The sequence below is a fragment of the Helianthus annuus genome, chromosome 8 (assembly GCF_002127325.2).
Source record: "Helianthus annuus cultivar XRQ/B chromosome 8, HanXRQr2.0-SUNRISE, whole genome shotgun sequence".
In the NCBI taxonomy this organism is placed as follows: domain Eukaryota; kingdom Viridiplantae; phylum Streptophyta; class Magnoliopsida; order Asterales; family Asteraceae; genus Helianthus; species Helianthus annuus.
The window spans coordinates 162,283,942-162,311,596 of record NC_035440.2 but is presented as its reverse complement, the minus strand read 5'-3'; the positions used below and the strand labels follow the sequence as shown (position 1 = coordinate 162,311,596).

Genomic DNA, 27,655 nt, shown 5'->3' with positions numbered 1-27,655 from the left:
CACGACTTCAAATAGAGTAACATGTTCCTTAAAAAGGTCTGGATTCTTAAATAATGCAATCAAATATTAGATTTAAATTAGGATCTCAAGGTTTGATAAGTAAGATGTAATTAACAACTTAAACATGTAAAGTTATAATAAATTTTTAGTGATATTCTACAAAGATTACATTGTTTTCTTTTGTTGTTTTTGTTTGTAAATTCTAGAAAAAAAAACACATAATGTTTTTGTTTTGTTCTTTGTTTTTTTTTTTTTTTTTTTTTTGTAAATTCTAAAAAAAAAAACATATAATGTTCAAAATATTATTTATGTTTTCATTTAATGTCCTTTATCTTTTGATGATGACCGGTTCACTGGTTCAGGGCCTTTCAACGAGTTAGCAATGTGTAAATAGTGTCCCATAAACTCTCACACGATTATTGACTAGTTATAACTAGATGTTGAAGCCAATCGTCAATGATCTCTAGATCAAGTGGTGGAGGGTTTGCATTTCTCTTGAGAGATGCAAGTTCGACTCCCACTTGGTGCAGAGTGAGACACTGGTGGGCAATGATAGGAGACCCAGGGAACCTGGGTTGGATCCTTGAGCCAAACGGGTTTTACCGGTAATTTCACTGTCGTGCCTACGGGCGGGCGGGTGGGTTACCGGGTTTTCCCCGGAATTGGTGGTGGACTCGGGTTACTCTCGGAGTACTCTGTTTGTCCAGTGGGTGTCCCAAGAGTGCTCGGAATTGAGTTTGTTGGCCGTTAAAAAAAAAAAAAAAAGATGTTGAAGCCAATCATATATAGGCATAACAATGAAGTTATATAAATATATCTTATTATGCACTTACACTGATTTTTATGTTATCCATATAGAATATTAATTACCTCATTTTTATATTTATTATGACACAACCTAAAACACGACACGTATATATAATTACTTTCAGGTGTCATGTCTAATATTTCGTAATTAGATCGTGTATGAGTTAACCCGTTTTAATGAAATAAGGGGATCCATCAAATCTTTAAATTTGGAATACAGAAATTGAATATATATTTTATAATGTTAATCGAACCCATTTATGACCCACTTAATCAATTTGCTTTGATTGGTTTTTGACAATTCACCAACATGCTTAACTAATTTACAAACCATCAACCAATTTACAACATGTTTGACTCGTTTATATAAATGAGTTAATGATCATGTTCCAGTTTGAGTTACCCTATTTTGTGTTCATCTAGATTAGGGTCCATGTTTTTACACAAAGTAAATTATCTTACGAGTTTAACCCATCAATTCAAAAGGCGTTAACCCGTCAACACAACACGATTATCAAGTTTAACATAGATAGGATACAATCATTACTTGTTATGGACTGAAACATTGCAAGGTATAAGACTTGTCCCACATTGGTTGTATGGGCAACCAATGTGAGGTTTATATACCAAATGGGCTCTCTCACCCATCAGACTAATCTTTTGGGTTGAGTTCTCTCGTTTGGTATGTAACATTGGTATTAAAGCCAACCTCGGAGTGGTGGCCTGGAGAGAGCCAGCCGTGACCAACGAGGACGTTGGCCCTTAAGGATGGTCGATTGTTATGGACTGAAACATTGTAAGGTATAAGACTTATCACACATCGGTTATATGGGAAACCATTGTTATGGACTGAAACATTGTAAGGTATGGGACTTATCCCATCTGGGCTCTCACACCTGTCACACTAGTCTTTTGGGTTGAGTTCTCGTTTGGTATGTAACAATGTAACATGACCCAACCCACTCCACCTATAGGTGTTCAATGAATCGGATATCAAATTATTCAAATCAATTTTTTTTTTCGAATTTTGAATTTAGATTTGAAATCGACTCGAATTCAAATTAGGTTCGAAACATTCGATTTGAATTCGCATCCAATTTGAAATTTGATTTCATCCGAGTTCGTAATTTGAATTCGAGTTGATTCAAATTTAACCTAAAAATAATATATTATTATTCTATCTTCAAATTAGAATAAATTGCCATTTTAGTCCCTGAGATTTAGCCATAATTGCCACCTTAGTCCAAAAAAAATATTTTCTTTTCCGGGTCCTTGAGTTTTTCATTTTTTTACCATTTTAATCACATTTTGAGATTTAAACTAAAATGGCAAGAGACAACATCCAACATTCAACTGCGAACATCTAGATTATAAGCTTAGGGTATAAGGAGTGGTTAAACACTTTAAAGTGGCAAACCAAAAAACCGACCAATGAGAGCGCGCCATGTCAATTAGGCAAAAGTGTTTAAACTTTGGTGAAAAATGTTGGCAATGGTTTAAACACTTGGTGAAGTGGTAAACTATTTTTTTTTAAAAAAAGGAAAAATGTGTGATTGGTTGAGATAGGAATGGACCCCACCCACAATACCCTCCCTCTCTCTCCTTCTCCCTCTTGCCGAATCGGTGTTCCATCACCGATTTACCCCCCCATTTCGTCAAACACCCACGCGGCAAAGTGTTGGCATTGGTTTGCCGTGGGTTTGCCGATCGGTGATGGGAGTTTGCCGATCCCACTCCTTACCCCCTTATAGCAAGTGACAAAATGTTATAAACACCAGAATTCGAATGAAATTGAATAGATTTCATATTTGTGATTTTTGATTCGAATCAAATTGAATTTTGAGTTTTCCGAACCCAAAAACCCAACTCCACCTTACCATTTTCCCACGAGATATTGACAATGTATTTGATAAAAAGTAAAGTTTAATGTTAAATTGTTTATACCCTCAAGTGCTTTCTGCCAAACATTATCCATTTTTAATTCATTTAAGTTACTTCCACTTCTGTAGAAGGTTCAAACTTTAAGGCTAAGTTAACCACACCCATCAAAATAAAATTTTTATTTATTTTATGACATGGCCCATAATCTTTAACTCTTTTCAGATTTTAAATATAAGCATTTATTGATTATTATAACTATTTATTACTAATATAATAATAATTTAGTGTTATCTTTCAACTGTTACCCACCCATTCAAGTTTCAACCTGTAGAAAATAAATGGTGATAATTTTAAATAAGAAGTGGAGGTACTAATTAGCTGTGTACCAAAAACAAGTAAATAAAGAAACAGTTATTTGTACATTGAAAGAAGTTAATTACCTACCATGCTCACATAACTTAATCACGATGGATTTTGAATAATAGTTTGATAGAACAAAACATATATGTATATGTATATATATTGAGTGATGTTCTATGTTTGGTTTTAAAATTCTTTTTAAGTAACATTTCATAAGAGTTAATTACCATTTTCGTCCCTGTGGTTTGTCAAAAATCACTATTTCAGTCCATTAGTTTAAAAATTGCGATTTTAGTCCCTGTGGTTTCACTTTTGTAACCATTTTAGTCCACCTCCGTTAACCCCATCCATTAATTCTGTTAAGTACACGTGAATTGACCATAATGCCCTTATTAATAAAAAACAAAAAGATATCTAAATGAGTTAATTACTGTTTTCGTCCCCATGGTTTGTCAAAAATCACTATTTCAGTCCCTGTGGTTTCACTTTCGTAATCATTTCAGTCCAGTATCCTAACACCGTCTATTTTACCGTTAAGTTTGTAATGAAATACCTAAATTACCCTTGTATTAATTAAATAAAAAACCATGGAAATTTAAAAGATTATATTCTAGGACCCACTTATTAAAACATAACCTCACGCTACCCCACCCCACTCCATCCTTTCTCTCATTTTCGGCAAAAGTTTCCGGTCATCTTCTCCGGCATCACAACCCCAACCTCTTATGTCCGGCGACCCATTAACCCACCCCAATTAATATCTTCCTTGCAGCATCAGTTAACATAATAACTTTGAAAAATAATGCTTACCTGGACATTTTCTCATTCTAAAATCCAAAATTAAAATTTTGGAACCATATATGTAAAAATAGTGCCAGACTTCTACTTCTACCGAAGCCATGGTGGGTCGAACCCTACAATCCAATTTAAGTCCATATGTCATACAACAATAAAATCATATAAATCCAATAATAAAATCATATAAGTCCATATTTAATTAACACAAGGGTAATTTAGGTATTTTATTAAAAACTTAACGGTAAAATAGACGGTGTTAGGAGACTGGATTGAAATGGTTACGAAAGTGAAATCATAGGGACTGAAATCACAAATTTTAAACTAATGGACTGAAATAGTGATTTTTGACAGACCACGGGGACGAAAACAGTAATTAACTCATTTAGATATCTTTTTGTTTTTTTATTAATAAGGGCATTATGGTCAATTCACGTGTACTTAACAGAATAAATGGATGGGGTTAACGGAGGTGGACTGAAATGGTTACGAAAGTGAAACCACAGGGACTGAAATCGCATTTTTTAAACTAATGGACTGAAATAGTGATTTTTGACAAACCACAGGGACGAAAATAGTAATTAACTCCATTTCATAACTTAACACTATGCATGATGGATATTATAGGGGCGTGAAGAGGATTGATAACACCACTGAGACCGTCCACATGGACGTTATATGGGTATTGAATGAAAAAGTATAATTGATTCTCTTGACTGATAAGGATATTACACAATACAATATATAGAAGTAAAAGTTGCGCATCAGGACCTAAATAAACCAAGATAAAAAATAACAACCCAAAGCTTTAATGTTATCTAACATGTTTTTTTTTTGAACAGAGAACTTTATTAAAAAAAACAAACACGACAAGCCCTCGAAGCAAGGGCTGCCAACCAACCAACTACATCATATACAAAGGATTACGCACCCAGTCTTTCCACACTAACTCGGAAAATTTTGACCTACTTTTTAGCCACAAAAAAGACCAAGATTTGATTAAAGCAACCGCATCAACTACCTTCGGGGAAGAGCCATGAAAAACTCTATCATTCTGCTTTATCCATAACACCCAACAAGAAATCATAACGATACCTCTAATCACTTTCTTCGCCCACTTGCCTCCGGAAACCTGCTCGTGAATGCCCAACAAATCATTAAAATCAAAAGCCATAATAGGCGTAATATTACACCAACGACCAACTGACTCCCAGACTCCAAAAGCAAAACTACACCCCGTGAAAAGGTGCATCACTTCTTCCTCTCCGTAATCGCACAAGGCACACGTACCATCTTGAATGTTTAACCTTCGTTTAATCAAAGCCGCTTTAGTTGGAATACGATCCATTTCAGCTCTCCACACAAAGATATTCACTTTCGCCGGAACCCAAGACTCCCATCGCATTTTATGGTCACGGCCGACCGCCGTGTCTTCTCTAATTAATTGTTTAACCATCGCTACTGTGAAGGAATCTTTACCGTCCGCTCCCCATAACCATTTATCTTTTGCACCTGATAAAACAACATTCGATAAAAGAAACTGAGTATCTTGCAGTTCCGAGAACTCCTCGACTGAAACCAAACCCCGTTTCCACCTCGGCCGAAATCGGGTCCCAGCATTATCTTGTATAAACCGCTCCGCTACTGAACAATCCTTATCTCGATCTAGTTTGTAAAGATTAGGCCACCGATGCTTTAAAATAGTCGCTCCAACCCAAAGGTCGGACCAAAAATTAACCGACAAGCCATTACCCACTTTAGTCGATATAAAAGAGGCGAACGCCTTCCCTTTTAACGATCGTCTTTCCATCTCCTTTACCATGGAAATCCAACACCCTTTAAATCAACGATTATTAGGCAAGAACACCCACCGGCCCCTCCCACCATGAACCAACTCCACCACTTTCTGCCAAATGCTATCCTTCTGAATCTTAAATCTCCACGCCCATTTAGCCAGAAGGGCAAAATTTACATCCCTTAACTTAGAAATCCCAAGTCCCCCGTTTTTCTTGGTCTTCGTCACAGTATCCCACGCAACCCAACTCATTTTTTTATCTTCACTCGAACCACCCCACAAAAAATTCCTCATCAATTTCTCCAATTGGTCAGTCACCTTAACCGGGGCTTTGTATAAGGATAAGTAGTAAACCGGAAGGCTAGCTAAGACGGACTTAACCAGAACAAGCTTCCCCCCTATAGACAACGTATTAGCCTTCCAAGAAGCTAAATGCCTTTTAACCGTCTCTATAACCGGCTCCCAATGGCAACACTTGTTCATATTCGCCCCCACCTTAATCCCCAAATATTCAAAAGGGAATTCTCCTATCTTGCACCCTACAATATTAGCCATCTCTGTCGTCTCTACATCATCGACACCAATACCAAACAACTGAGATTTTTTAATATTTATTTTTAACCCCGAGCATAAGTAAAAAACTCTAAGCAACCTCGCCGTCTTTTCAGTATTTTCTCTCGACCATTCCCCCAATATCAATGCATCATCAGCGTACAGAAGATGAGAAATAGAAGGTCCCCCGCTGGAAGTTCTAAAATCCTTTAACTCACCCACTTCACACGCTATACGAACCAAACAAGAAAAAACCTCCATGACGATCAGAAATAAAAAGGGGGACAATGGATCCCCTTGTCTGATCCCCTTGTGACACTGAAAATCAAACGTGGGCGACCCATTAACTAGCACTGCCGATCTAGCTGACTTAATAATCCCCTTAACCCAAACACACCACTTGTCAGGAAACCCCATTTGCCCCATCACCGCCAAAAGGAAACCCCAATTAACATTATCATACGCCTTTTCAAAATCGATTTTCAGCAAAAACCCTTTCCTACCCGTCTTCTTAATCCACCCGTACACCTCATTAATTATTAACGGGCCATCTAAAGTAAACCTATCTTTCAGAAAGGCCGTCTGCGTCTCAGAAATAATCTTCCCCATCACCACCTTCACTCTCTCGGCTAACACCTTAAAAATAACTTTACTAATAACTCCCACTAGAGTGATAGGTCTATAGTCTTTCAACCCGATAGGAGAGGTATTCTTAGGAATAAGCGTAATAAACGATGTATTGCATCCTTTACTAATTACTCCCGTCTCGTGAAAAGAGTTGAAAAGCTTAAAAAAATCATCTTCCAATAAGCTCCAGAAATGTTTAATAAACTTGAAATTAAACCCGTCTGGCCCCGGGGCTCTATCCGAGCCGCACCCAAATACCGCCTCTCGAATCTCCTGTTTAGTGAAACCCCGCACTAACCTCTCGGCATCTTCTAATGAAACAGTGTTAAAGTTATCACAAACAAGTTCCGGCCTCGTAACATACTTATCCGAAAAATGGTTTCGAAAAAATTTAAAAACTTCTTTCTTAACCATTTTAGGCTTAGAAATCCACTGACCCTCCACCATAAGGCCTGGAATATCATTCGACGCTTTCCTTCCATTCACCACCCTTTGAAAGTATGCTGAATTATCGTCCCCCTTTGAAGCCCATCTAACCCGGGGTTTCTGATGTAAATCTCTACACTTCCACTGATTAACTTGAGCCATCCCTTTTTTACACTCCTCCCAAACCCATATCTCATCTTCCTCCAATTCCCTCTCTTCCATAATGTTCTCCAACATTTGAATTTCATTCTTATAATTTTCCAATTCCTCGCCCTCCTTTTTGACTGCAACGGACCACCATCACCTAACAGCCTCCCTAACACATTTTAACTTACTTAATATGACCACGTCTGGATTCCCCTGAACCGAACACTCAGAATACGCCTTTTTCACCACCTCTTGGCAACCTTCCCTTTCTAACCAAGAGTTGAACCACCGGAACGGTTTGCACCCAAAATTAGAATCCACCAACGTTAAATCAACGGAGTATGGTCGGACATCTCTCTCGGGAGAGATCTTAAACACGCCGTCGGCCACCTATTAAAGAAACTTTGGCACACCAAAATACGATCAATTTTACTCATCTTGACTTTACCATTAATAACCGCCATATACGTAAACCTGCTTCCCCGCATATAATATTCCTGAAGATCCGCCTCGTCGATAAACTCATTAAAATCTGATGCACACGAGTGGTTAAATCTAGAATTCTTTCTTTCTTCTATACAGCGAACCGCATTAAAATCCCCCAAAACCACCCACATACCTTGGTTACCAGAAATGATAGCTTTTAATTTACCCCACAGGCTCCTTTTAGCCACCACATTCTGTGGCGCGTATACATTCAAAATGTTCAACTGAGATCCATCTGATCGGCCCGAAGCTTCAACCATATCAAACTCCACAACTCCCCTCCCCCAACAACTATTGCTATCAAATCTACCTGCCTCTGTAATTTTAGCCTCTTGAATAGCAACAAAATCAGCCCCATTTTTCACTCTTAAGTCTTTAACCCAATGTATGTAGGGCTAGTGGTTTTTCTAGTATAATGCCAAATGAAAAGAAAGAAAATTGAAAATTAATGATTAAAAGGGCATTAAGGACGTTAACAATTAGACATTTTTTAAGAGGTGTTATGATGTTAATGTGACAGAAAATACCCTTTAAAAAGCATTAACTATTAAGACCATGCGTAGTGGGCATGATTCACCCTTGGGCGTTTTACGCCATGTGGCAGCCCAGTCAACAATGAGGCATTATTGGACGTTTTCTAAAATGGGTGTAGTGGGGATGTGGACATTGTGAGGCATTATGTTTGTAATAAAATTAAATAAAAAAAAACATCAAAAAAATTTGATTGGTTTTCCAAAAATGGAAATGAATCTAGTTGGTCAAACCTTGCCCCTTATAGCGTTATTTAGAACACGCATGACCAAGAAATTGGCCAAACACGCCCACGGGGGCGGAGGTGCCGACGTTTTCGGGCGAGATTCCGGGCAAAAAACGCCCCACTACATTCGGTCTAAAAATGGTATAAGTATCTGTTATCACACATACACGTTATCTTGCTTAAAGTGTTATAGTTATTTAATATTTGAATCTTAAAAAGTTATGTTTTCCATAGGGTAATCCTCAGGGGCAAAGTATAGAAGGGGCGGGGAGGGACATCCGACCCTCCGGACTTTTAGCTCAGTAGTGTTATATATATAGTTTTCGTATAGAAATTTTTGGGTATATACGTTTTCAACCCCCAGGTTCTATAGAAATTTTTGGGTATATACGTTTTCGATCCCCGTCATTTAGGTCAAGCTTCGACACTAGTAATCCTGGTCTTCGGTTGTTATTTAGTATATAGTGGTTGGTGCCAACGTTGTTCAAAGAAATATTTATTTGTGGATTAGAACGAACATGGAAATTTCCAATGGGGATTTCACACTCATTTCCATCATAAGTTCTCGTATAAAACACGTTTAGTAAAAACAAAAACGAAAACCTATAATACAACAAGATGGATTGGCCCTACTAGTTTACTGACATTTCATAGACATTGATATATAAGGTTAAAATGTCAACATTATGGTAAAATAAAAATCAAGTATATTTTTTAGATGTGCAATTTTTATTATTATAAAAGATTCCAAACATCATGCTTGAGGCCATTTGTCATGATTTAAGGTCTTTTTCATAATTCGAATTTTGATTTTTTTAGACTGAATTTGAATTATAGATAGAAAAAGCGACTTGATTAAATAAATAAAAGTATATGTAAAAATAAACAAATAATATATTTGTATATGATATTTGAATTTAGATACACTTTAGAGTTGAATCGATTTAAAAATCATAAATTCTAATTTGTTTGGAAATTTTACATATTATAAATTTCTAACATGTTTATGCATTGAATGTTGTACACCATGTTTAGGGATGTTTAAAAAAAAATTGATTTTACACTTTAATTCAAAACTATTTAATTTTTCATTTTTAACCCACAAGTTTTCATTATTTGCAATTTAATCTCACAATTTTTTTATTTTTAACTTTGGTCCTATATACTTATCATATTTCGCAAAATTTTTGTTTTACGTTTCATTCTAAATTTTGCGAGTTAATACGGTGTAACGTGCGTGTGTGGTTCAACGTCATTATGTTTCGTTTAACACTTCGTTATAAATTTGCGAGTTAACACGACGCAACGTACGTGTATGACTCAACGGTTTTACATCGTTTTTTCCCGTTTAATATAATAAGTTCGCCGCAACGAGCGGGTACTAAGTTGACTTAGTTATTATTTTTTATGTTTTACGTTAAAATCTACTCCCTCCGTCCCACTAAAAGTGTCCTATTTTGAATTTTCAAAGTCTTTATTTATAAACTTTGACCTTAAATAATTTTGTTTGTGTTAGATAGTACTTGATGAAATTTATATGATTTGAGTGTGTTTTACAAGTGTTTTTATTGAGTTAATTTTCATCAAGTTTTATATAACACAAAAATATATAATTAAAGTCAAAGTTTATAAATAAAGACTTTGAAAATTCAAAATGTGGCACTTTTAGTGGGACGGAGATAGTAATTTCTTCACATTAATACGTCTGGTTGTTGGCGGTGATGTGACATTGGTACTATTTGAAACAGTTTTACACCCCCACCGCAACTCGATGGGGCTTAATACTAGTTCAATTCAAATACTAGCCCGATTGAAATTCAAAGAACAAAATAAAACAAATAGAATTTAATTTAATTTCATATTTCAGTTTTCTACTCCAATTTTTTTTTACATTGAAATAGAAGGTAATGGTAACAAGCTATACCGCTACTCCAATTCAAACAATCATAATGCGTTTTTGGAGAATGATGTTGAAATAATCTCACATCCGTTTTTTTTAACGGTGAGAATCTTTAACTTATTGTGAGAGAGATCTCACACCCTTCTAAACAGAGGACCCTAACACTACTTTGACCAGACTATGTTGTCTTAACCGGGTTCACGCTGGCGTCAGAGTTTGGTTAACGGCGTTCCCCGGGAAACCATACCACCCACTGCATGTGGCAGGGGGCTTGCACCGCCACAAGAGAGAATCTCTTTGACCTAGCCCACGATGGACTAAAACCCGGGGTGACTCGGGCTCGAACTCTTAACCTAGGGTCTGGGAGAACTAACCTTTATTGCCTATATCCATCAAATATGCCACTAGTGGAGATTGAACTTGAGTTTCCAAAGAGAACACAAATTCTTCCAACCATTAGACCACAAGTGATGGATACAATAATCACACATCCATACTTTGTAATAAAACATATTTAAAGTTAAACTCTATGCTTCAATGATTGATTGTTTGAACAAATAACAAAAAAAAAAAAAAAGTGCTAATCATCTCCATTAAATTCATATATTACAGAAAAAATAAAAATAAACAAAAAAAAATCTAGAAAAAAAAACCATCATGCAAATCCTCAATTTGATGGAGAAGAAGCCAATGGAAGTACCTGTGAAGGTGTAGACATTTGATGATGAATTCTACCTTCACTTTTGCCCTTATCATTTGAATCTTGATTCTTTTTCAAACTTGCCCTTTTTTCTGCTTCTAACTGCATCAATCTTTTCAACAACTTCTCCTCAGCATCTCTCAAGAACTTGAATGTGGGAGGTGGTGAAGATCTAACCTTGTTAAAGTCAACTTCATTAGACTCATAATAATAATCAAACAATGGGTTCAAATAACCTTCTAAGTTAGAAGCTTGTGAGTTCTTCAAAGGTGATGATGAAGAGTTTGGAGTTTCTGGTATGCAAAGAAGCTCACTCAAACTCATTCTTGTCCCACCCTTTCTACTCTCAGTTTCCAAATCCTCCTTTGTTTCTTCATTGATTGTGAATAGAAACCTTGGTGGCCCACATAAGTTGTGAAGCCTCATGAGTTCAACATCCAAACTTTCTTGTTCAAAACACTTTGTTTGTAAATCTTTTTCAATGGGTTCTTGTTCTTTTTCTTGATTTTCATCTTCATCTACACATTTTTGCAAATCTTGTTCATGGGCTTTTGAGTTTCTTGAAGAAATAAGGTTCTTGAAACAAGAAAGATGAGTAGGGGTACAATTGGAAGAAGATGAATCTTGTTTTTCAATATCTTGATCAACTTCTCTTTTCTTTTTCCAATATAGAAGATAATAAACCTCTCCAACAGAAGCTATGAGCACAAATCCAAAAAGAAGACTCAAACCAATTGCTAAACCACTAAAAGTTGCCATTTTTACCCTCCAAAAAGATGAAAAAAAAAATCTCAAGATTTTTCTTTTTCACATTAAACTGAATTATATGAGCTAAACTCATATAAATTTTGATGGGATTGGATTTCTTAATAACTGAGGAAAACCCATTACTAAAATTATGAAAAATTATGAAAATGAGAATCTTTTTAATTTAGAAAACTAGAAAGAGCCAAGGAAGGTGACCTTTCACCCAAATTTCACATGCGCAGAAAACAAGTGAAACCATAAAAGAAGAAGCTTTGTTAGATACCCTTTTTCAGAAGTAAAAGAATTAGCTAAAAAATAAACAAAAAAAAAAAAGAAAAGAAAAGATGATTATAATCTTATATAAAGATAAAGGTTGTATATGTTTTGCTTGTAAATTGGAATTAACTTGTGAAAGAGATATTTGAAAATATTTGAAGTGTGAGAGGAGAATAGAAGAAGAAGGAAGATTTAATTATTTGAATTTAAAAAAGATTTGGCAAATGTGGGTGACAAGACAAAGCTCACATGGACCGGCAAAAGTGTGTTGTAGTAGGAAAAATAAATAAATAAATTTGGAAACAAATATGTACCAAAAATGAAATTTGGAAATTAAATATTCGGACAAGAAAAGAGACAAAGAATATATTAATTTCAAATTTTGGATTGCTTGCAAATTTGGAAGTTGGCAAACGTTTGGGAGGATGGTATATTTGTGCCCACCATGGTAGGGTAGTTATTTGTTTCTATATTAATAGTCATGAAAAGGATTTGTAAATAAAAATGACATAATGTTTATTGAAATGCTCAAACAAAAACATAATTTCAAATCTTTTTGTGACTATTTAAGCATTAATATTAATACATGATTTGGTGTAGAGAATTATATAGGGAGGTGCTTTTTGTTTTATAAAATGTGATTTTATAAGATTAACAACAATATAAATTTAAGGATTTATAATTGAATCTTTAGTTAAACAAATGGTTAATACATTCACTTGCATTACATTTTACACCAAATATCAGCTAAGTTAGATGCATTATGTAGAAGTGTCCGCGAGTCGTTTACCAAACTAGATTAAGACCGAATATGCATAAGTCATAAGTGTTTAGATTGAACACTAAACTGATTTAGGGTCTGTTTGCTATAGGGTAATGCAATGGATAAGGGAATGGAATGTACGAGGTAATGGAATGGACAACGAAGTGAAATGGATCATTTCATTCCATTGTGATGTTTGGTTACTCATATGTGAATAGAATGAATCTTTACTCTGTACAATTTGATAAACAAAAAAAAAACGAAGTAACGATATACATTGTATTAAAAACGACAAAAAAAAAAAAATATTTGACTCAATAATAATAACAACAACAACAACAACAACAACAATAACAATAATAATAATCTATCTATTATACTAAATGAATTCTCTTAGGCCACATGGGCTATTCTTAGCCAATCATTTTGTAGATGTGGACACTCTCTTAAGCCAGAGAATTCCTCTTGGGCGCCAAACTCTTTTCCTCTATACTCCTTCAATCCTTCTCACGTACGTTTCTTCAAACCGTCGTCTCTCTCTCTTCTTTTTCCATTTTTATTTCATCTTCCATACACGCGTATTATTCACATTCATCTTCCACCGCTTTCTCTCTCATCTTGATTTTCAGAAAATACTAATTCCAATTTTAGGGTTATTCCATTCCATTATTGTTGATTGCATCTATGACCATTTTCAGAAAACCCTCATTCCTTTGGTTTAGGCGTTAAAAATCTATTCCTTTTATCACACGCTTTTGAGCGGATGATCTCTGTAACCAGACTTTCTTTTTTACTTCTCCCCTTTTCTTTCAATCATCTTACAATCACCAAATCTAAATCTCAGCCGTATCCTACTTTGGCGCCTTCATATCACAATTTCAGATACATCGATTTCATCTTCAAAGAAACCAGGTAAGTTTATAGATGAAATCTTGAATATGTTCAGAAATTAGGGTTTTTTTATGATGTTGATGATTGTGATAATATGAGAACTTGGAATTTGATTCTTCAATCTTGATTCGTCTGATTTTGTTTATCTTTCATGGGCTTTAAACTGAGTTTGACGGGTCTGTTACTGGTAGTCGCCGGTGATTATCGAAACCCTAAATTGGAACCAGTCGAGGCAAATCTAGGTAAGTTTACTCTTATTTACATCGATATTACTTGTGATTTTAATTGGTTACTCTTATTTGTTGTTTTGGAGATTAGGTTTTGTTTTGTGTAAAATAAGATGTTTTCAATGATTTATGTTCATATGTGTCACATGGGGTGTGTAAATTTCAAAATTTTTTGGGTTTTATTCTCAGGTAGTGTTTGCAATTGAAAATCTTGCTAAATTTCAAAACAATATGGTACGATAATTTTCCATCAAGCACTCTTTAACTAATTATCTAATTATTTTCGTATCCTCTCTCTCAAAGTCTATTTTCGGAAGTTAATTATTTGACTTTACTTACTGCCAATTACATGATCACTTTCAAAATGCATTTGTTTTGTTAATATTCATTTGTTTTTTTTTAAATTGGACTCAGAATTTACCTTTCTTTTATGGTGTGTAGGCGAATAGTCATGTGACTGTTCAACAAGATCTGAAGGATGTCAAACTATGACAGGTTATTCTTTTAACCTCTAATTAGAAAAGAAATCGTTTTAATTAATATTATATATTTTTTTAATAATGCCAGTGTGTTTATAACTTCATATGATATTTCAGGTTCATACTCTGTTAAGGTTGAACATAGTGGGGCGTTTTAGCCCATCATCGCGCCATTATAGCGCCGGAAACACCGCCCCCAAGGGCGCTATGTTTCAAAAATGGGGGGAGGGCGCCAGATTTTTCGCGGCGTTATTGTTGTTTGGTTAATTGATTTGGCCAATCAAAAATAGAAGAGTTTTTTTATATTAATTAATAAAACTTAAAATTATTAAATAGGTAATGATGGGTAGGGGCTTTATGACTACGGCCTCAAATTGCATAACGCCCCATAAAGCCCCTTGCTGACGTGGCACGACACGTGTCGCATAACGCCCCCAAAAGGGCTTTATGACTACACATGGCCTTAAAGGGTTTAGAAAATATAGCTGCCAGTTCATATATGTTCTTAATCCCTTTCATCGGAATCAAGCTCTTTAGGTGTACCTCCTATGACCTCCATGCCTGGAGCTGGATTTCCTGGAAATCCTTTTGACTTCTCATATATGGCTTGTCTACTTAATGTATAAAGCTTTCTTTCATCCTCATATATGACTTAATATTTATGTATATGTGTGTATTAGGGGTGAGCATGGGTTGGTTCGGTTATGCTTCAAAACTGAATCTATAACTAATGTTTTGACTGTTATTTTCATAACCATTTGGTTTCGGTTACAACCGGTTTGGTTTTTTGGTTATGCCAGTTGTGGGACCTAGCCCAAGTTAGTGTTTTGATTTGATGTATTTTGTTGTGGTTACAGGACCCAAGCATTAAGGAATTAGTAGAGCAAATAGCAAAAGATCCATCATTCAACCAGATGGCTGAGCAACTACATCACACCTTTCATGGTGCTAATGAAGGTATTCCACAGTTTGATACACAACAGTTCTATTCCACCATGGAACAGGTCATGCAAAACCCACAATTCATGAACATGGCTGAACGCCTCGGTAGTGCCATGATGTAGGTATTCTTTTTAACAAGTTAATGACTATATACGAATGATAATGTTGATTTCACTATTAAAAACATTTTATTTACAGGATCCATCGATGTCTCAAATGCTTGAAAGTTTATCCAACCCAGCTCAAAAGGATCAGCTTGAAGAACGTATGGCACGTATCAAAGAAGATCCATCCTTGAAACCTATCTTAGAAGAGCTAGAATCTGGTGGTCCAACAACAATGATGAAGTAAGTTCCATTTGTGCGGGTGATAATTGATTTATGATTCTTTTTAAAAATATAATCAAACGCAAATTAGGTACTGGAATGATCAAGATGTTCTAAAGAAACTGGGTTAAGCAATGGGTCTTGCAGTCACTGAAGATGCTACTGCTTCCGCTGAGAATTCAGTAGCAGATGAAGCTGAAGAAGATAACAATTTGGTTTGGGAAAAGGCATAAGGTTTTAAGGTAACGAAATAGGTTCGGGTCTAAACGGGTTATGAGAAATCAATTAGGGTGGCCTTTTTGAAAAAAAAATCACTTTTTTTTCGGGTCAAAATGAGTAACGGCAAAATGGACTTGGCATAGACAAAAAGGAACAAAATAGACCCAAATGGTATATGTTTGTGGTGGCTACCAACTACTGTGATAGTATTATTTTGAGTTCACAAATGAAAGTAATTTGTTTTTGCAATCATTTTTTTAATCAATTTAATCACATATTTTTTGTCTGATGCATGTATAGTTGGATAAAATAAAGAAGATTGTTACCAAAATGGCTTTGGCATCTTTAGTTATGGTTAAAGTTGTATCTCCATATAGGTTTTGCCCATCACATGGGGGGATTTAGTTTAATAGGTTTGGATCAGTTTCAAACCAAACCTGCATACACATTTAACTATTTAAGGTGCTCATTTCGAAAAAAAAGTATTTGTTTGGTTTGCTAAAAAGGGGTAAGGATTTAGGGTAACAAAATACATTCAGGTCGAAACGATTGCGTTTTGATTAAAAATAATTTGTTTTGGGTCAAAAATGGTAAGGGCAAAATGGAATCAACCTGAAATGAGTCATTTCAAGAAAGAAGTTGCAAAATAGATTCACCTGTCGTCGGCTACTCGTGACGGTTGAGGTATTATTCTAAATTTTGGGCAGTACAGATAGACCTAATCATTTTTTTTACCAACTTCTCTCTATTTTACTCTCAAAATCTCTATATTTCTCACAAACAGAAATCGACGCACCCAATAAGTTATCTTCTTAGAGCGTGGATGAGGCGGTGATCATTAAAGCGGATCGAGTGGGGGTTACAAATTTTAATCAAACCTCACCATACATCTCAACTGAAACTGCTTTCCCAACAACCACCACAAGAGTGGGATAGTATAAATGCTCTTTGTATGATGGACACACGTCACCGTAACGAATATGAGAGTTTTAAATTGAAGTAGCGAAGTGTGGAAGATATAGTCTCATCCCATATGTTTGACTTTTTGAGTCAACTCTACATACTCAAATAAGAGATATTTACGCTCCGGTTCAGCCGGTTTTTATGAGTTTTTGGGTGGAACCGGTAACTACGGTTTTTGGAAAAACTAAGCCAAAGCAGTCGGGTTGGCAGCGTCGACTGGACTGTCGGACCAGCCAAATGTCTAAGAATTAAAGGGTTTACGAATAAAGTAAAAAAGAAAAAAATTAAGAGCACGTATTCGGCTAAACTAATAATCTATATATATGGTAATGTTAAGTTCATATACGTAGAAAAACATGTTTTTTTTAATATTATGGCGATATGTTCATCCCGCCCTGTTACAAACCATAAACCATAAGCCAGACCACATTACTCCTGACCCATCTGAGCTCGCTGATTTAACTTGGTTTGGGCAGTTACGTCGGTTTCGATGGTTTTTTAACATCACTAACTCAAACTACCACGGCCTTTTTTAATTCTTACTTTCAGGTTTCTGGTTCCCTCTCAAATTACCATTAAAGTTTCACTTTTATATCTTTTCTTTTTAGAACGATGAACAAAAATGGTCAAATTATGGAACCGGGTTCGTGCATGTTGGTGGGTTTGTACGGTGGAGATGGTGCCTCCCAACGATGGTGGCTCTCGCTTCCAGGAACAATCACCGAGGTTTTTAGTAGCAAACTGACTTGACTCATGAAGTTTACAAAAAGAGGTAAGAATATTTGTGCATTTGTGTTTTTTTTCTCATAAGGTCTCCGTGCTATTTTCCTTAATATTTATATATTTATTTACAAGATAGTTTGAACATTTGTGAGTTTTTTAAACAATACAATAAATATGTAAGTATAATATAGGGTGTTTGAATATTTGTGAGTTTTTAAACAATATTATAAATATCTAGCATTGGAGCGGAAGACCAAATGTGACTCTTTAAGCTATTATTGTTAGTAGTAGTAATAATACTAAGAGTAGTTCAAATGGGTGCCAATGAATAAGGTAAGAAGAATACTCTCTTTTTTGCTTCTCTATTTTTGACTTTAGAGGTCAACTCTTTAGAAATTCTCACCATTCAAATTGATATGGTTTTTAGTATAATTTAACTCCTATTTATTGTTTTGAAGTTCTTCAAAAGTTAATAGTATTCATATCAAAGGTTACTAACTCATGACCAGTTCAGAAAATTAGTCCTAATGAATTTGTCATGGATGAAGTAGACTTTGAAGACATCGCTTTTGAGTAGATGACTTAAGAGAAGAGTTTAAGGGTGTTTGCATCTGTAGTAAAGAAAGATGCCAACCTTATTAAGTTCGTGTATGCATGTGTTGGATTGTTGTCTACAATAATTGGCCCATATTCCTTAATTATCGGTTATAATCTTTTATGTCATCTCAACCACTCAAATTTCATATTTTTTCTATTGATCTGCCTATGGGTCACACTGGTGAAATATGGAACTAGATTAGGCATGATGTACAAAAAGGGTGATGTGGGAAAAAAATATTTATTTAAATGGGTGATTTTTCAAAAGAGTGTTGTGGGAAAAAGTATTTATTAAAATAGGTGTTTTAAAAAATTATATATTTTTCAGTAGTATTTCGTTGGCCTGTCAAAAAAAAAGGAAGACAACTTTGCTTTAAGAACTGGGCCAAGTTTTGGATACAAAGATTGACTAGAATGCATTGGACAAATGTAGTTTATAAGAAAGTATTTAGAATGCATTGGAAGCAAAACAACTGGCTTGAAGTCTCTTTTAACAAATTAATAACCTAAATCTGTTAATTTGTTGCAGGTGATAAATAAAGAGAAGGTTGCTTTGTGAAGGTGAAGATGATATATTATCGTCGTTGTGCTGAGCAGGGCCGGTTCTTAGAAGGCCACTGGCCCGGGCAAAATTTTCGGCCGTAGTGCTAATTTTCCGCATTTCAATAGAAATTTTTATATATACTATGTTTGGCCCGGGCTTGCCCGGGCTTTTTTTAGTGCCCGTGTCTTTCGGGCCTAACACGTTCAACGGGCAAGATCCGCCACTGGTGCTGAGGTACAATCTCTATAATTTTGCATATCTGATTTCGTATTGTGCATATTTTTTAGCATCATATCTGTAAACCAATCTTGATTTCAAATTAATGTACTAAAGCAACTTTTTAGTCAACTCGCAAAAAATTGTTTGTGAACGCCCAAAAAATACTACTTGTGACTGATGTTTAACTTATTACTTTGTATTGTGACTGACTTACTTTTGCTTCTTTTTGTCGATGATATATGCACTGGTAATATATATCATGGAGATTGGAGAACTGAGGCACAATAGGTGGTCTCTTTGTTTGGTTTTATGCATTGGCTAGAAACTAAACATCTTTTAATACACACCGAAGTGGAAGAAAAATTAGGGTGTAAGTCACAGTTTGTGCTTTTTTAGTAATGAATATGTGATTCAAACTCCTCACCAAAATTAAGTGTACTCTATTTCTTAATTTGTTGTCTAGGTTTTCTACTCTTACATTTTGGTTTAGGGTACAGGAGGCAGAGTCGTGACTTTGTGGATTAGTTAACGAAGAAGAAGCATGGTTTGTTGTATATGGAAATTGATGGAGGGATTGCCAGCTATATCATGTATCATCAACACTAAACCTGCTGGTATCATCATCAATTAATTTTCTTTTTCAGTCGCTTATGTTATGTTTACGAATCCTTTTTCACTGTAACAATTTGAAAAAGGATCATCATCAATTAACTTTACTTTTGAGACATCAGGTAATCAAATTTTTGCACAAAATTTCAATCTTTTGAATGTAACAAATTGAAAAAGGATTTGATACGTTTGTTAGATTGAATACTAATCACTTATGTGTGTTGAACTGATTTGTTAAATTGAATACTAATCACATACTAGCATTACTCTTGGAACTATTATGAGTATAAAGAGATTTTCAACGAATTGTGATCGTTGCATATTCATGTATTTTAATTTGTCGTTGTACTTTAATATGTTCATTTGTGTTTTAACATGTATGAAATCATAAGATTTATGTCAATGGTGATAATGAAGATATTTTATTTTAGCAACCCGTGTAATACACGGGGTCTTAAGCTAGTAATAATATATTTCTTTCCATTCCTTGAAGGAATGAAAAAAAAAACACCCTCATACAAAGGAATGGAAATTGTTATATTTGGAAGGAGTTACTGTAACGCCCCAAAACCGAATTATTAATTTGCTAGTTTGTTATCATGTTTAACAAAAGGGGGTATAATAACTAGGTTAGTAAACCTAGTTAAATGTCTAGCAAATTAAGTAAAGGATTGAAACTTGTGGTAACTATGATGGGTAATAAACTTGAGGGACTAGGATTGCCAAAGTTGAAAGTGAATTTAATTAAAACAAAAATCTCACACACACAAGGTGTGTGTGTGCGTGAGAACGATCAGGAGAAGGGAGTGAGGGGTGTAAACCCTAACCCTCAAGAAACCATCAAATTGAAGAAGGATTTCAGCCTAAACTAATGCATGAACACGTTTTCTTGATGATCTAGCCCTATTAAACATGTGGTAAGTTGTAATTTACGATTTAATGATCTTGCTATGAAGTGGGTTATGAACAATCAATGAAATTGTACGAAATTGATCATGTACATGTGTTAGAATCACTATATAGAACATGAACTATGCAAGATTCTAAGTAATTTGATGATTTTGGATGAAACCCACTTGTAGTAGTGAAGATGATGATATGGATAACCATACATGTTTAATTGTTGTGTAAAATTCATGTATGATGTTGTATGTAATGAGTAATTGTTAGTTAATTTGGGTATATTATGAGAATTTTATGATTCTAGTGGAACTTGATGATCTTGATATGAACATGTAATATTATGCATAAAATACTTGTACATTAGGCTTAGAAAGTTGTACGCACACCAAGTGTTTGATGAAATGTCTAAATGGAAATGATGTGTGAAATTGTATGCAAGTAATAGGTAATTATATATAGAACGTGATAATAATGTATTTGATAGTAAACTAACATGAGAAGTGCGTTTTAGATATAGTTCATGCGGAGGCTATGTTGAAAGGATGTTGGGTTAGCTAAGTATGAGTTAAGGTGTTAGTTGTGAAGATATGAAAACGTTGGTGTGGAAGAAATGGATTATGTATGTACATGTGTATATAATTAGGTGATCATGTAGTTTAATATGTCATATAATACGATCATGAAATGCGTATAATGTTAATACTATGCTCTACCATATTAAGATGGATACATGTTCATAAGTTGAAAGTGTGTAAGTAAGACAGTTGACTTTTTGAAAGTCAACAATGAATGAATAACATGGTTAGCCTTTCGGACACAATTATAATAGTAGAGAAGTAATGTGTTATGTACTAGATGATCTACATGTCGTGTACGATGATGATTGAGATGCGTGAATGTGGAACAATGTAACTTTTAGTCTATGCCTTATGTATGTGGTATTTGGTTAATAAAAATGCAAGTAATATACGAATGGAAGGAAATGAATGTTAGTATGAATGAGCATTTGTGCTAACCATAATGTGATTGTAATGACATGAAAGGATAGGGATCACATTAGCATGGACTCAAGAACGGAACGCTAACGGGTCATGAGGAGGTGAGGAAGCAAGCTTGAACACGGACGCTTAAGGTAAGTGATTCCGCAACCACTTCTTAGTTGTTATGTAATGTTATATGCAATCTAATTATATGTGACAATTGAGGTCAAATAGGAATGAGTTGTATGATGTCAATAAAGTATTAAACGGATCTTAGTTTGATCCAAGCTAGGCAGGTGTGATTAAGAAATTGTAGCTAAGTAGTGAGATTGGTTACTCATGCAAGAAATTCCTTTGTTATTAAGGATATAGCATAATTGACTAAAATGCCCTTGATAGGTATATTGGGCAAACGGCCTTAGAAGTCGTTTGGAATCAAGATATTCGATTAGTATAATATTTTGGTCAAGCATGAAAATGTGGAGTATGTTTTTGTATGTCATAAACTACTTAATGCATAAATACCCATAACGGGTCAAGGTAAGCTTCTGACCAAAAATATGTTAAAAATAGGTAAGACATCCAAGAATTTAATCCTCTTTGATAAATGACTTTGATATTAAAAGGTTCATGAGGAGTCGAGGTTAAGTAATCAGATTATGTTGATAAATGCACGAACGGGTCAAATAGTTAGAAAAGGGTAATATGTCGAATGCACGTAAGTTAAGAAATTCCTTATTCCGGAGGTAGGATTTTAAGTTGATATGATAGAATGTGAATTTACAAGCATGTAGGAAGAAACGGGAGGTTAAACGGGTAAACGGTTCAAAAGTTATGCGCGTTTTAGTGCGTACGGACGACGAAACGGAACTGCAGAAAACTGCAGTTTCTAGAGGGCGTCGCCGACGGGTATGGGGGCGTCGCCGACGGGCTCCAGAAAGTGAATTTTTGTGCTGACGGGTTAATCTCCTGTCTACGGGTTTTTGGGCTACGGGTAAATGCAAGGCCCGTCGCCGACGACCCTAGGGGCGTCGGCGACGGCCTCCCCAAGTTCCAAAAGCTGAAATCTTGTTATTTAAGTTATTTTATGTATCGTAGGCTTTGGTTTGTCATCCATGGTCTACGGCGGACCTTCCAAACATGATTTTGATGGTTCCTTAGATGTTTATGAGCTATAAAGCTAAGTCTAAGACCCAGGTAAATAATATATGATTATGTAAGAGGTACGCGTGATCTAGCACGTGTACATAAAGGTATGCATGTATGTAATGACGTAGGAAGGGTATGAACAAATGTAGATGTGTATGTATGTATGTATAAAGATACGTACGAGTGTATGCATGTATGTAATGATGTAGGAAAGGTTTGTACGTATATAGATGTGTATGTATGTATGTATAAAGATATGTACGAGCGTATGCATGTATGTAAATATGTAGGAAAGGTACGTACGTATGTAGAAGTATATGTATGTATGTAATAAGACATGTATGAGAGTATACACGTATGTAAAATTGTAGGGAAGATATGTACGTATGTAGATGTGTATGTATGTATGTAATTACGCATGTATGCATAATTTAGTCACGTTGAGGGCTAACGTTATTAATGGTGCACCTTGAGAATGGAAAGTAATGCAGGTACATTATTGAAGCCTCACCAGGAAATGGATACGCATATGAAATGCTTAAAGTTTGAAAGATGACGAAATGTGAAGTGTACGCGAATGAATCTTGTTATATAATGTGTACTAATATTATGAATGTATGTGGTGAGTGCAGGTTATACGGATAACGGGCGGATTATCACAAGAATTAGAGATCGAAGACCGAGTCACGAGATAGATTGTACGGGAATATTTAAGTATGTACTATTAGTAAACATGACTTGTATTTTATCTTTGTAAAAGATACATTTTAAAACGAACTTTCAAGTAAGTCAAGACGTTGTAATGAAAGAAATTTTATGGTTCGAATTTCCCCTGCGACTTTTGACAAATACGAATTAGGGCGTAACAGTTACATTGCTTTGGAATGCTCCATTCCATTACCACATGATAACCAAACATGTTTCCTTTCATCCCATCAAAATGATTTATTCCATTTCATCTTCTATTTCTTCATACGAAACGCTACCTTAGTCTTGATCGAGAGTGGTTCAAACCGGCTTTTTGCCACTATAAAAAATTACAAGACATAAAGTAGGGCTAGTACTTCAATTCAATAAACTTAAGGATATACCTAATTCTAATTCTTATAGATGATCATCATTTTGGTTTACCAAATATAGAAGGACAATGAATGCCGGAACCAAGAAGTCTATTAACCCTTCCATTCACCGAAACCCTTCCCTTCTTCGAAATTTGTCTGACCCTTGTTATACACTAGGTTGACACAACTATCACATCACATATGTGATATTTATAGTGGAGGCAACTTATGCCTAAAACTTAAACTAATTTTTCGTAGCAGCATACTAATCCAAACACTTTTTTATTTTACATATTTTTTACGATCATGGAGACCGTAAACAATAACTAATGTTTCATTCGCATTCATACAAAAAAGTCGTACATACAAAAACATATAAAATAAGCCGTTGGATCAAGCAACAAATGGAGTTGAATGCATGTAAGGGTGTAATGGATCGGATGCAGAATAGGCATGTATTTTGAGTCTCTTACTTGATTATAAAGCTACACGGTATGAGCGTCATTGTACTTGCCACCTTATCTTTTTCCCTTAATAGCGCCTCTGCCCCATACCATGCTAGCTATTAGGAGGGGAGTTATTGATAGCTAGCCAAATCAATAACGAGCTCTTGTGCGTGTGTGTGTGTGTGAAGTCAAACAAAAGGAGAGCTATTGTGTGTGTGTCTGTCGGAGGGGGGCCCCATCCCATACCATGCTAGCTATTGAGAATAGACAATGGAGTCCCTTGTCCTATGTGGCGGTATTATGTCACAATGGAGCTCCTAGGGGGCTCTAACCATACCCTCCAGCCTAAAACCATATCACATACTCGTCGGCAGGGTGCTAAACGAGTTGTGTTTGCGGGTTTGGCAGGTCCAACCCGACTCGAACCCGAAAAATGTACACAGACCCAAACACGACCTGAACTCAAAAATCATGTCAGACATATTAACTCGTACACGACACAAATATTTTTGCGGGTTGACCCAAACATGGCTCGTGTAGTCCGAATTTTTTATTATTCTGTTCTGTATATTTTAATTTTTTAATTGTAATAGTTACAACAAAAAATACAATTATAAATAAAACAATTTCAATTTAATTATAAGATTTTATGTTAATTTCTTTTTTAAGTTTAAAGTATGGCATAAAATACCCAATCATTTTATTTATGATATAAAAGATAAATAAAAAAATACAAAATAAAAAATAACTGGATTAAATGAGTCAACTCTCCACTCCGTTCGATGACACGAACCCGATTCGTTTAGACTAAACTCAAACTCATGAATTTCGTGTTACGTTTGTGTTGTGTTAAGAAATTCACACTCCTACCCATCAGAGACCCGTTACTCAATACCCACTACGTTTAGGGGTTCCTCGCAGGTATCTAATATATCCATTTATGATATTTGGTAGTTAAAAGTTACTGTTAGGATTTTTTTTGTCATCCTCTTCAATCCAGTTGGTCACTTTCTCTACGTACATGGACCGTTAATCCAGTAGCAGCTAATAAAAATAATAAAGTAATTTATATTTATGGGTGTGGTTCGGCTACAAATTGCATTTTTCCTACAAAATGTACAAGGTCATAAAACACCACAATTTTAGCCATAAAACACATTCATAACCCACAAATAACAGAGTGAATATCACTAAAACAGAATATCCAAATCCTAACAGTCCATAAAAACTTCGAACACACCATTGTAGAACTATGAATATAAAATACACTAATGTTAGTCATTGTTATTCATTCGATAATCAAAGCCTTATCATCCAAAACACAACACAAAACCAACAAATATAGAGTTTTAGTAATCTACAATTTATTATTTGTGGGTTTTGAGAGTGTTTTATGGTTAAGATTATGATGTTTTATGACTTTTTACAATTTATAAAAAAAAGATAGACCTTGTAGCCAACTCACACCTTTATATTTATAAGTTTCACCACTTCATACACGTTACGCTTAAATCAAATCATTATCTCATATTTTTATAATTAATATGTCTGATAATGCTAAAATGTTGCATACCTTCTCTACTTTGCTAAAATGTTGCATACGTATAAAAAAGTAATTGAAAAAGTCAAACCAAAACTCGCCCGCAACAAATGCCATGAGCAAGTTTAAATTCTAGCCGTTAAAATATAATTTTTATATACCATATAACTATTGTATATATGTTATCTGTGTGGCGTTTGCCCCGCTCTTGTTGTGAGACATTAAGCCGAATATTTCTCTTTCACAACATGTACGTTTATATGTTCTGTTACTTGTACATACTACTTATAACACAATCTTAAAAAATTGCATCGAGTCAACTAATTAAAACAAAACACAACCATACTTTTGCGAAAAAAAACTAAAACGATGGAAATACTATAATTTTAAACTTAAAGCAAAATTGTAATTTTTCAGGACAAATGAGCGTGTTTCAGGCAAGCCGCCTGACCCGAATAAAAATTACACGGAGTCAACCAACTAAAACAAAACACTACCATAGTTTTGTCAAAAAAAAAAAAAAAAAAAAAAAAAAAAAAAAAAAAACAATGGCTTGACTCTAATTTTACACTAAGGGCAAAATCATAATTTTACAGTGAAAAAAAAAAAAACAAAACGATGGCAAAACTGTAAATTTGTACTGGGGATAAAATCGTAATTTGACTGGGAGGAAAAAAAAACCAATGACAAAATTGTAAATTTAAACATGATGAAATCGTAATTTGGCTGGACCAATAGGGATGTGTTCAACAATTGTCTGGCATTATTCCCCATGTGATACGTAGTATATATAAATTTCGTGGTTAGAAATAACTTTCTAGATTTATTGGGTTTCTTCCTGAATTAGTGTGTAGGCATTATAACCTAGTGAAGATGGATATGATCGGGTGGTTCTGCTGGTGGCACGTTGGTACTCCATGTGTTACGACTAAAAATAAATCTTAGAAAAAAAACTTGTAATAAACTAGTTATTATATATAATAATCTGGTATATTCTAAAATCGTATCATTAGCTATTTGTAGGTATACCAATTAGAGCATTCACAATGGATCCTCTATATGTATTTAAGTGTAACCGTTATATTTGTGAGAGTGGTTGTAAATTATTGTGAGTATATGAGAGAGAAAAAAACACAAAAAAGATATTGATTTGAATGAGGTACTGTTCACCTCTATAATTTTTTAATATTTTTTGAAAGTAATTGTAAGTGGAGGAGAGAGAAAATGTAATGATAAAAATATATAAAATTATTATTTAAATGAAAAGGATAGATAAAATGTAGTGTTTTTTAGTGTAATTATGGAGATGGAGTAAGATATTCTCCGAATGCTCTTATAAGTGAAGAAGTACACTTGAATTGAATTTGTTGTTACTTTTTACGCATACCTATTATGTAAGAAAAAAGTAAATACTTGTCAGCGTATAAGCTCTTAATACTAATTTCCATAGGATAATCTATGAGTGCTACAAATGAGGATTTGACCACTCACATCTATAAAATATAACGTCGTTAGCACCGTCATAAGACGGAAAATCTCTATGTAGGCGTAAGATTGTGTGTATCTTATTGTCACTGAAAAATATGTATGAGAGAGAGAGAGAGTGGTGTGTGGAAGAGTTGTAAGAGAATAAACGACCTGATTGTGTAGAGCTGCCTATATATAAACAAATCACTGTTAGTTGTTGCTATAATGGTTATAACCGTATTGATGTTGTCATCTTTAGTCTGATTGGTAGTTACGTAAACATGCACTCTACACAACTAGCCAAGTAGACGAAACATAGTGGTTAAACCCAAGACAATCCAAGTATAGTGG

The 27,655-nt window shown here is 34.8% G+C and overlaps 2 protein-coding genes and 1 pseudogene across 2 annotated transcripts; 1 reads left to right on the top strand and 2 right to left on the bottom strand.

The window, feature by feature from the left end:
* Positions 1–4,747: 4,747 nt before the first annotated feature.
* LOC110914396 lies at positions 4,748–5,665 on the bottom strand. Its single transcript, XM_022159190.1, has one exon. It carries the CDS (start codon positions 5,663–5,665, stop codon positions 4,748–4,750), a length of 918 nt encoding a protein of 305 aa, XP_022014882.1.
* Positions 5,666–11,046: 5,381 nt separating this feature from the next.
* Positions 11,047–12,503, bottom strand: LOC110912730. The gene has a single exon (XM_022157530.2). It carries the CDS (start codon positions 11,990–11,992, stop codon positions 11,201–11,203), a length of 792 nt encoding a protein of 263 aa, XP_022013222.1. The 5' UTR covers positions 11,993–12,503; the 3' UTR covers positions 11,047–11,200.
* Positions 12,504–13,523: 1,020 nt separating this feature from the next.
* LOC110912732 lies at positions 13,524–16,434 on the top strand (annotated as a pseudogene).
* The last annotated feature ends 11,221 nt before the right edge of the window (positions 16,435–27,655 follow it).

What these genes read in the sequence shown, in the direction of transcription:
- LOC110912730 (XM_022157530.2), bottom strand. Translation starts at nt 11,992, where the DNA reads ATGGCAACTTTTAGTGGTTTAGCAATTGGTTTGAGTCTTCTTTTTGGA.
- LOC110914396 (XM_022159190.1), bottom strand. Translation starts at nt 5,665, where the DNA reads ATGGTAAAGGAGATGGAAAGACGATCGTTAAAAGGGAAGGCGTTCGCC.